Source organism: Phycodurus eques, chromosome 10 (assembly GCF_024500275.1).
Source record: "Phycodurus eques isolate BA_2022a chromosome 10, UOR_Pequ_1.1, whole genome shotgun sequence".
Taxonomy (NCBI): domain Eukaryota; kingdom Metazoa; phylum Chordata; class Actinopteri; order Syngnathiformes; family Syngnathidae; genus Phycodurus; species Phycodurus eques.
Window position 1 is genome coordinate 12,063,838 of NC_084534.1, and position 10,983 is coordinate 12,074,820.

The 10,983-nt window shown below is 41.0% G+C and overlaps 1 protein-coding gene across 2 annotated transcripts in view; it reads right to left on the reverse strand.

Annotated features, from left to right (window-relative positions):
- Positions 1–10,918, reverse strand: part of LOC133409254 (MICOS complex subunit mic25a-like) — a 68,675-nt gene extending 57,757 nt beyond the window's left edge. For both annotated transcript variants that reach the window (XM_061689040.1, XM_061689039.1), the window contains exons 1-4: positions 10,689–10,918; positions 6,459–6,552; positions 6,305–6,359; positions 6,051–6,207 (exon numbers count right to left, since the gene is read on the reverse strand). In XM_061689040.1, the coding sequence (XP_061545024.1) occupies positions 6,051–6,207; positions 6,305–6,359; positions 6,459–6,552; positions 10,689–10,772 (390 nt within the window). In that variant the 5' untranslated portion in view covers positions 10,773–10,918. The remainder of the gene's footprint in view (positions 1–6,050; positions 6,208–6,304; positions 6,360–6,458; positions 6,553–10,688) is intronic.
- Positions 10,919–10,983: the final 65 nt, after the last annotated feature.

Sequence of the window (10,983 nt, forward strand, 5' to 3'; positions counted from 1 at the left end):
CCACTCCTACAACATTTGTAATTTGAGCTGACAAGATTTGTGCCAGGGCACTCCCTCCTCCGTCACAGCGGCGCACCGATCGAAATCTCGTCAGCCGGTGAGGACTCTCCTCATCAGCAAATCACGTGTGTTAGAGTGTGTGCCGTGTACAAAGGGCTTAGCGGCATTAACATGAGGAAAAAAAATGTCACACCGTGATTAGAGGAGCTGATAACAACCGGTTTAACCATGAGTCAATATGTCTGGATTAATGTTAAAATTTGTGTGTGCTTGATTCACAAAATTTAAACAGAACCATTATGAATAGTAATGTTACACGTGTGTACCTGAATCTGCAATATCCTTTTCCTTCTACACAAATCTATTTTCCCCTCTGTTCACTGCCTGCCCCCCTCTTCTGTCTTTGCTAACAAGCAATTCAGGCTATCGAGCTGAATGCCTGTCGGATTCAGACATCTGAATCTATTACATAGTGTGCTAGATAGCCCGTCCCTGTCGGAGCCTGTAGATGAGCCCTCTTGCCAGATGCTTCCAAGTGATTACTGTTCCTGACACTGCTGCTACCTCACATTGCTTACTATTATGCTCCAATATTCTCTCTATAAAGGCAAAATGTATTTATTTATGATCCTGCATGTGGGAATATAGCAAGTCTGGTACACTGGTTTGTGTGACCAATTTTGCTGGATCCATCTGAACTAGAGACAGGCATAATAATCACTTCATCTTTTGTTGTTGCGTGTTGAAGAAAGTGAAGCAAAATTGTGTGCACTCCTTGGCTGCAACTAGCATTTGCACTGTCAGCTCTGTCTCTACGAGTTCGTGGCCAAAAAAAGACCAGCATCCAGGCAGCATTAATTTGTTCACGATGATACTGGGATGGAAACAGGAGTTTCGAACACTTAGAGAGGGATTTTCCTGTCCCTTGATTACAACCCTACTATACACTAATGGAGAGTGAATGAAGTGTGATAACCCAGCCTGGCAGAGCTACCGCCTTGGAATTAGAGTATACTTGAAATAAAGATGTACACTAGAGTATAGGCAAAAACACACATGCCTGTATTTTATGCCATGATAAATGTAATGTATAGCAAATACTGTGTACCCTAAAAATAACAATTAACTGATTATTTATCATTAAGTTCCCTTTAGTCAATCAAGAAAATTTAGGTGCTGTTTAAAACTGTATTGTTTACGCAACAACAGAATTTGGAGGGCAAAAATAAACTTTTAAACTAGGGCTCAGGTTTTTGAAAACACTGATCTTATCGTTCTGGTCGAAGTATTTTCCATCTTTTACATCTTGTGTGAGTATGTGACATTCATTCATCAGTGGTGGAACACAGCTGTTGCGTGTGTGCCACTCAAAATAATGATCTTGGTACTGTACATGTACCTGGAGAGCGGAGAGAGACATTACTCACATAACTCAAATTCTCACCCTGAATATACGGTGGGCCGTAGACTAAAAATATACCTTTTGTCAGAAAGGGAAGACAATCAGCTAATTATACGCACCTCTGTTACAGACACACATGCAAATTAAAGTGTCCTCTGGTTGTTGTTTTTGCAGCTTTGTGTGAATAGGGATCATTAAAAAAACATTTTGGACTGCTGGCGGATTTTTATTTTATTTTTATTTTTTTTAACGGAAAGCTCTAGCTGTAACTAGATTGTTGTCATGTAAATGTGGACATGCCCATCACTAATTTGAACTGGCTCTTTTCCACCATGGGGTGTGTTGGCCAGATGGCAATAGCTGTGACAGCTATGTAAATAGAGTGGTTTTATACCAACACGACACTGTATAACTCACCAGTGAATTCAACTATTATCTGTAAACAAGAACTATAAATGGCTTTGAATCCTTCATCCACTGAAGGAGGGGGAGGGGAAAAAAACGGTGCTGTACCATTGTTGCACAGAAGACCAATCAACAGGCACTTTTAGAGCCCCAAAAGTTTGACAATAAAAACAAACCAAAACATGGTACTGAACCAAATTTACTGCTTAATGTGGCAACCTATGCTTGCTAACATGTATCCCGTTTTGGATATATGTCATCATATACAGTACATCCACATACTGTACAGAAAACCTTTGCTTGAATACGGCAGAAGGAACACGTCTATCTGGTTCAACAGAGTGACCCATCAAAGCAGACCAAGTCATCTGAGCAGACGGAACAGTGTGCAGGAGATTGTGACGATCAATGCAAACAGCAGAATAGAATTACATTTTGGTTGGTTACCCAGAATATGTGAAATATATCAGTAATCGAAGAATGTAAAACAGTGTAAAACACAGCAGCTCCACCCAATTGCGATGTCTTGAGCCCATGGCGGCCAGCCACTACATTTTCAATGTGTGGGATCATCTGTTTGCTTTCAGTCAGTGTTTTATCATCTTTCTAGTGGGCAGTGTCAAATGCTTTGATCTCGGGCACGAGGACAGGTTGGAAAGGCACACATAAAAAAATACAAGAGAAACATTGCCGAGAAGCACATGTTGCTGTGCAGAGAATGAGTCCAAACCCTTTATGAACATAAACATGCTTCAATAACGCCATCTAGTGCCCACTTTAGGTGCCACAACCTTCGCTCGACAATAGTCTTCCTGAGCAATAACAGACATGCAAAGGGCTCCAAAATTAATTTCAAGCAAAATGTTGTGGTAAAACCAAAATGAGATGTGTCTGAATACAGAGCCAATTCATTTGCATCCTCTATTATACAAAGCTGCCTAAAACTGACCGACACTGATGTTTGAGCAACTCACCACAGTGTGACAGAAGTGCACAATTTCCTGTCAACTGCCCACACAACAGTCTGGCTGAAGTGTTAAAAGGAAATAGTATGTGTGAGAGAGAACGGACATCAGCATGACCAAATGTGCATACCACTTCTCATCACAGACTTCATCACTAACGGAGAAAAAAAACAATTCTCCAACTTCAGTGACAAGCTGCAATTACAAGACGGTTTTGTCCTTTTGCCTTGTTTGCATTATGCAACATTTTATTAATATTGATATACTGTATCACAACTGGCGGCACGGTGGGCGACTGGTTAGAGCGTCAGCCTCACAGTTCTGAGGACCCGGGTTCAATCCCCGGCCCCGCCTGTGTGGAGTTTGCATGTTCTCCCCGTGCCTGCGTGGGTTTTCTCCGGGCACTCCGTTTTCCTCCCACATCCCAAAAATATGCATTAATTGGAGACTCTAAAATTGCCCGTAGGTGTGACTGTGAGTGCGAATGGTTGTTTGTTTATATGTGCCCTGCGATTGGCTGGCAACCAGTTCAGGGTGTACCCCGCCTCCTGCCCGATGACAGCTGGGATAGACTCCAGCACGCCCACGACCCTAGTGAGGAGAAGCGGCTCAGAAAATGAATGGATGGATGTATCACAACTTATCTTGCTAACAAATGCATCTTAACCATCAGGGTTACGCTGATAGCATCATTATAAAAGACCAAGCATTTATCATTTGAACAGTAAATCTCAAATTTTAGTTGCTGAATGAATTTCTTCCGCTGGAAAAAGTACAGGAGAGTGTCAAAAGATTTTTTTAAATTAATGTGAAAAACTCATCTCCCTTCTCAATACATCATGTCCTATTTGCAGTCAATTACAATGTTCTAAAGCAGTGTTTCTCAAAAAGTGTTCTACAGACCATCTGTAAAACCAGAGCTTTTAAGGAGAGTAGAAATTTACAAACATTAAATTTTGCATCAAATTAAATAAAAACAAAAGATTGGATAAAGAACATCTGACTGAAATGAACTTGGCATCCAACATATGTATCCTGCTGCACATGTACTTATCGCAAGGTAAAGAACAAATGGGAAAACGTTGCATCCGTTCTTGTCACCCTATCAGGAAACATCTAAATGTAACATAAAACAGATGCTTGTTATTGTTTGTCTGAATACATTGAGAGTCGTTCAGTGGTGAATGGCGGCACATGCTAATTAAATTTAATTTGTAGCAGGAATGACACCTCAGAGATGGAGAGAATAGTACAGCAAATGTAGGAGGTGCTAATGGAAGTGTAGAGAGGAGTTGGGTGTTGCAACGTGTCATCTATTTATTGTTGTCACTCGTAGTCAAACTAGAGTATGTATACTCTCTCAGCGCTAGTGAAGATTCAGTTTATTTCTAGCACTTTTGCAATTTGGGTGATAAGGTTTGGAGTCTTTCACCTTTACATACAGAGAATTACAGAGACTGCAGATTACACTTTTATGGAGTTGTTTATGTCTGTTCTGCTTGCTTAATTAAATAAGGGAGATTAATCTTTGCCATTGTTAACGGTTTTGGGAACTTCTTGCCTTTCAACTGGACTAAGACGTATTCACAGAGCACATTTTTAAAAAAGGAATAGTTGACCAGTGGGCGTTGCAATAAAATGATTTACAAACATAAGTTTTGCAGCAGTAAGTGTCCACCCTGAACCCTGCTGTGGAATACTCAAAATGAATTTAAACTGCCTCAATAAAGTAGAAAAGGCAATATTTACTTTCTAGCATCTAGTTCCCTCCCCCACTATGTAAGTAGAAAGTGACGTTCTTTCATTTGGCTGCTGCTCAGTTGTGAGTTAGCTGTGCTTACCTTCCATAAGGCCCCTTTACCACACAGCATGCAGTTAGCAAGCTCATGATGGCTACACCCCGAAAATGCATCTTTGCTGGATGCCTCAATTTACAGAACAGATCAGTGACATTTTTCAAGCTCCCAAAAAAAAAATGAGGAAATAAAAAAAGCGATGAATTGACTTTTTGAAGACACACGCAGATGTCGAGCTGAACATTAAACTCACCATCCGTTTTTTATAAACCTTCACCAGAGACAACATGGCTTCGTGGGTAACTTGATACTAGTGAATGGGGCAGTCTCACTACCTAGGCTTCCTCATACGTGCCGCTGTCGTCAGGTGCCGTGTTCGGCTGTGACATTATGTCACCAACAATTAGGGTAAATTGACTTGTATGCTTATTTTTATGATTATAATCCACAATAACCATTCAATTTTGAAGTTTAGCCTCCTTGCGTGATTTTACATCGTATAAGCTATCACCCCCTCAGTATGTTTGATTCCTTTTGGCGCATCCATTCGACACGCCCACAGCGTCTGAGAGCTGAGAGGTGGCCCTTATTATTAAAGTTTTAAAACCTGATTTTATATACTTAGCGATTTGTTTTATTCGTTCAAATTGTGTTGAATTTACATGCAATTTTTTGGGCCTGCTTACTCCCACTTTAAGTTTGGAGATCTCATATGATGTGAGGCAGATCACCTTGTGGGTTTTTGTGCAGCTTTCGAGGAATATTTTTCCCCAACATTATTGTTTGGACTCCAAATTGGTCTATATTTGGGGCATTTCACTTTTGGGGTTACCGTCCCCCCTGGATTTTTTAGAGCAGATGACAGCTTTCTAAAAACAGTTTAACAATGTGGCTGCAGCATCATGATGCAGCACAGTTCTTCATCACTGTATACTTCACCCAAAATAACAAGCATATTGTTAAATGAATATCTCATCAAAACTGAACATCATCTTTGTAAATGTGAAACAGATTCATTGACCAATAGATTGTGCAAGTGGTCATATGCTGTGGATGGTCGGTTTATGCATCAATACAAATTTAAAACTGAAGGACAATACAGTGTTCCCGTAGCATAAAATGTAACTCCAAATCCAAATCCAACCAGAAGAGGGGGCTGTTGATCAGTAAAAAGGTTTTGGCAAACCGTCTTTAACTGGAGATAATAAAGAAAATGCATATTATTATTATTTTTTTTTTCCAATTGGATACAATTATAGTGTGTCTGATTTCAGTTTTACTGTATGAGTAGGTTTGACTGAAATATACTGCATTGTTTGCTTCTGGTTTTCACATATTTTGGGGATATAGTCAAGTGTGAAAGTATGTTTTTTTTTTGCCAACACTTGATATTTTGGTGATATTTTAGTACAAAAAAAGTCCAATACACAGTGACAACTCGAACTACTCTGAATTATGTTACAGATAGACAGTGCGACTCACCAGTATCTTTGCCTTCTCTTGTTCTTCCCAGGCCTTCTCGTTCTCAATGATGAGCGAAGGGCTCAGATCATCCAACCCCACGGCGATTGCAGTCTCTCTATCCCTCTGGGCCAGTCTGGCCAACTGCTCCTGCACCAGCGCCTGCTGATTCTCAAAACTGAATTCAGAAAGATAACTCATAGCTAGATAATCTATTGCGAGATACTATGGATTGATGGATGCATGGATAGATAGATGTACTGTCTTCCACTTACTTTCTCCGAATTTCCTTCTGTAGTTCTGTGGCGGAGGGGCTGGATGATTTTAAAACTGAAAACCAAAATAGATAGATATAATGGCACTTCCTGTTGCAACAAACTTGCTAGAAGGAACACTTAATACAGGACAGTATCATTAACGGCAACGTACTTGATGTTTTGTGATGGTCTTGCTTAGGTGGTGGGCTCACGGAGCTGCAAGACCCCTGAGTGTCCCTCATTCGCCTAAGAACGTCATCTGACAGCTGGAAAACAGTAAACAATGGTCTTTGTGCATCACATTATAGTATTTCAAACATGTTTAGAGTTTTTCCAGCAAAACAGAAATCCACTCAACCAATCCCACATTTGCACAGTTCTGGGGACCGGGGTTCAAAGCCCGGCCCCGCCTGTGTGGAGTTTGCATGTTCTTTAATACTTGGTGCAAAAGTCTTTGTTTTCAATGACAGCTTCAAGACGCCTCCTGTATGGAGAAACTAGTCGCATGCATTGCTCTGGTGTGATTCTGGCCCATTCCTCCACACAAGCAGTCTTGAAATCTTGAAGGTTCCATGGGCTTCTTTTATGGACGTTGAGTTTCAGTTCTTTCCATAGATTTTCAATTGGATTCAAGTCAGGTGATTGGCTGGGCCATTCTAGCAGCTTTATTTTTTTTCTTTGAAACCAATTGAGAGTTTCCTTGTCAGTATGTTTTGGATCATTATCCTGATGAAATGTCCACCCTCCTTTCATTTTCATCATCCTCGTAGATGGCAGCAGATTTTCGTCAAGAATGTCTCGTTACATTTGCTCATTCATCCTTCCTTCAATAATGTCAAGTTTACCAGTACCATTTGCTGAAAAGCAGGCCCACACCATCATGTTCCCACCTCCGAACTTCACTGTTGGTACAGTGTTTTTAGGGTAATGTGCAGTGCCATTTCTCCTCCAAACATGGTGTGCATTTTGGCATCCAAACATTAAATTTTGCTCTCATCTGTATTATATATTCTCCCAGTATTTAACTGGCTTGTCCAAATGTTGTTCAAACTTTAAACAAGCTTTGACAGGCTTTTTTTTTCCAGCACTGGGGTCTTGCATGGTGAGCGTGCATACAGGCCATGGTGGCGGAGTGCATTACTCACTGTTTTCCTTGTGACAACAGTATATCTGTTAATTCCAGGTCTTTTCGAAGCTCTCCATACGTGGTCCTTGGCTCTTGGACAACTTCTGATTATTCTTTGCACTCCTCTGTCAGATATCTTGCGAGGAGTACCTGATCGAGGCAAATCTATGGTGGTAGGATTGGCTTACCACTTACGTATTATGGCCCCAACCGTGCTTACTGGAACGTTCATAAGCTTAGATATGCGCCTGTAACCAAGGCAATCATTATGTTTTGCAACGGTTAAGGCTTCTTTATACTCGTGCGGACGGCGACCGCGCTGACGTCACTGCGGCTGTCCCGCGCGTAGCTTGCCTTTATACTCGAGCGCAATTCACAAGCGCAGTTTTGAAAATGTACTGCAGTTCACCTCCAAGTCGGGGGTGTCGCTACAGCTGGTATTGGCTAGGACACCACAGGGTGGAGTCTCCTCTGCATTTTTTTTTGAGCCATTTCCAGTAGCCGTTTTTACTTTCCTTTCAGTAACAAGGAACAAAGCAACAACAATGGCGACCGTGGAACAGTGTCTGCTAGAACAAATGGACCAAGATGACCAGATGATGTGTTTAATTACGCTGCAAAATCGATCAAGAAGAATCGATCAACATACCATCTACGGCGGCGTAGATGGTATGTAGAACCAAGGGGAACGCTGAGTACGTCATCACTGCATGTGACTAAAACGGACTAATCACGAAAGATGATCGCCGTGGCGTTCTACGTGCAGCAACAACTTTTGCATGGTGCGCATCAAGCTACACAGAGGGTCCGCACGGGCCAATTCGTCCGTAACGTGATGCAATGTGGGCATTGTCGGCCGCAAAATCACGGGAATATATAGAGGCCTTTAGTTTGCGATGGTCTTGAGACAGGTCTTTGCTCTTACCCCTCATGAGATGTGTCTTGACTCACACCTAGGCAAGGAGACCTTTTTGTAGGTCATCAATTAGGACTGAACCAGCTGATATTCATTTGCACTGACAAGGGGCTGGATTGCTGTTTGATTATTGATAGATTTTAGGTGTTGTCTTGGCTTTCCATGCCTTTTTGGACCTCCCTTTCTTCATGTGTTGAATAGTTTTTCCATGTGTCAGTTCATATTTTTACACACAACTTAATTTCTGATCTTATTTGTTCTGCTTTCTTTGTATGTACAATATGGATTACTTGGGTTGTTCCCAACATCTGGTGAAATTTTCAAGTCAATAGCACCTTTGGAAGTATATTTATTGAGAAAAATGGTGACATGTTAAATACTTACATCAGGCGCACACACACACACACACACACACACACAGTGCCGTGAAAAAGTATTGCCCGCCTTTCTCAAATTCTTATATATTTGCATAGCTTCCCCACTTTGTTTAAGACCATCAAACAAATGCAAATATTAGACAAATATAACCCAAGTTTTTAAATGGTAATTTCATTTATTAATGAAAAAAATACTCAAAGTTACCTGGCCCTGAAAAAGCAATGGCCCCATAAACCTAATAACTGGTTGGGCCATCCTCAGCAGCAACAACTGAAATCAAGTGTTTTCTATAACTGGCAATGAGTCTTTCACATCTCTGTGGCGATATTTTGGCCCACTCTTCTTTGCAGAATTGTTGGAATTCAGCAAAAATGAAGTTGTTTTTTTTTTTTAGCATGAACAGCCTTTTTAAGGTAATGCCACTGCATTGCAATCAGATTCAAGTCTGGACTTTGACTAGCCCACTCCAAAACCTTCATTTTTAAATTGTTTTTTAAGCTATTCAGAAGTTGACTTGTTGGTGTGTTTTGGATCGTTATCCTGCTGCAGAACCCAAGTGCACTTCAACTTTAAGTCACAAACTGATGGCTGAACATTCTCCTTCAGGATTTTCTGTTAAAGAGCAGAATTCATGGTTCAATCAATCACAGCAAGTTGTCCAGGTCCTGAAGGAGCTCAGCAGCCCAAGACCATCAGCCTACACTGCGCAGAGCAGCCCAAGACCATCACACTACCAACACCATGTTTGACTGTTGGTAGGATGTTCTTTTTCTGAAATGCTGTGCTACATTTACACAAGATGTAAAGAGACACACACCTTCTCGTCAGTCCATATAATATCCTCCCAAAGGTCTTGGGAATCATTCAGATGTTTTGTTGCAAAAGTAAGAGGAGCCTTTATGTTCTTTTTGGTCAGCAGTGGTTTTCGCCTTTGAACTTGAACTTGGGATGCCATTTTTGCCCAGTCTCTTCCTTATTGTTGTGTCATGAACACTGACCTTAACTGAGGCAAGGGAGGCCTGCAGTTCTTTAGAAGTTGTCCTGAGTTCCTATGTGGCCTCCTTGATGAGTCATTGCTGTTCTCTTGGGGTAATCTTTGCAGGCTAGCCACTCCTGGGAAGGTTCACCACTGTTCCATAATTTCTCAATTTCAGGAGCTTTATAAATGGCGTTGTAACCCTTTCCAGACTGATAGACGTCAATTACTTTATTTCTTGAATTTGTTGGATTGTGCCATTTTGTTGCAGCTTTCTTAGATCTTTTGTCCGACAGGTTTGGTTTAAGTGATTTTTTGATTGAACAGGTCTGGAGGGAATCAGGCTGGGTGTGATCAGTGAAAATTAATCCAAAAATTTGATTAGCCACAATTAATTTATGATTTAACAAGGGGTGCAATTACTTTTCCCACAGAGGGCCGGGTAACTTTGAATATATTTTTTCCTTAATAAATCTAATTACCATTTCAAAACAACATTTTAAGTTTACTTGGGTTATATTTGTCAGATATTTATTTTTTGGTGATGATCTTAAACATTAATGTGGGGAAGCTACGCAAAAATATAAGAACTTGAGGAGGCCAATACAATAAATTATGTTGTAATATTTAATTACATACTAATATAATAGCCCTTGGGAAAAGAAGTTTGCACACTACTGATCTAGCAGTAACAACATTGTAAAAGCTTTATATTCCCCTTTATTTATTGGCCCCATTTCAAAACAACTGTTCCAGCTCATGTCAATCACAATACTAATAATCACCCAATGGAGGGCAAAGCAGCAAAGACAGTTTACATTCACGCCACGGTAAGCTTAGCTAGAAGGTGTAATTTGTTCATGGTGCCAAGTAGCAAGCAGTGGGAGTCAATGAAGGCGCGTTTGAGTGCAATATGAGCAGGTCATGTGAGGACACAAACTCCCACAAACCAACAATCATTAACGCTAGTCCAATAAAATAATAGCGTAACAACGTTGACGGTTACCTTGACTCCTTCAATAACCGTGACCTTCTCTTCTTCGTCCAATCCGAATGACACTTTCCTTGCCGTGCTGCCATTTCCTCCCATTTTGAACGCCTTCTCCGTCCCGCTTGGCGTGTGGGAGTTTTTGGTTTAATTCTGCTTTGGTTCGTGACAGGTAGACATTTATTTGGGAGACAGCGGCTGCACTCGCCGCCCGCTGCTTCTGGTTAAAATGGTCCAATCAAGGTCACGGTGCCCCGCACTATTCTCAAAGCTAATTGGTTGGATGAAATATTTCTGACGTTTTTTACGCAAC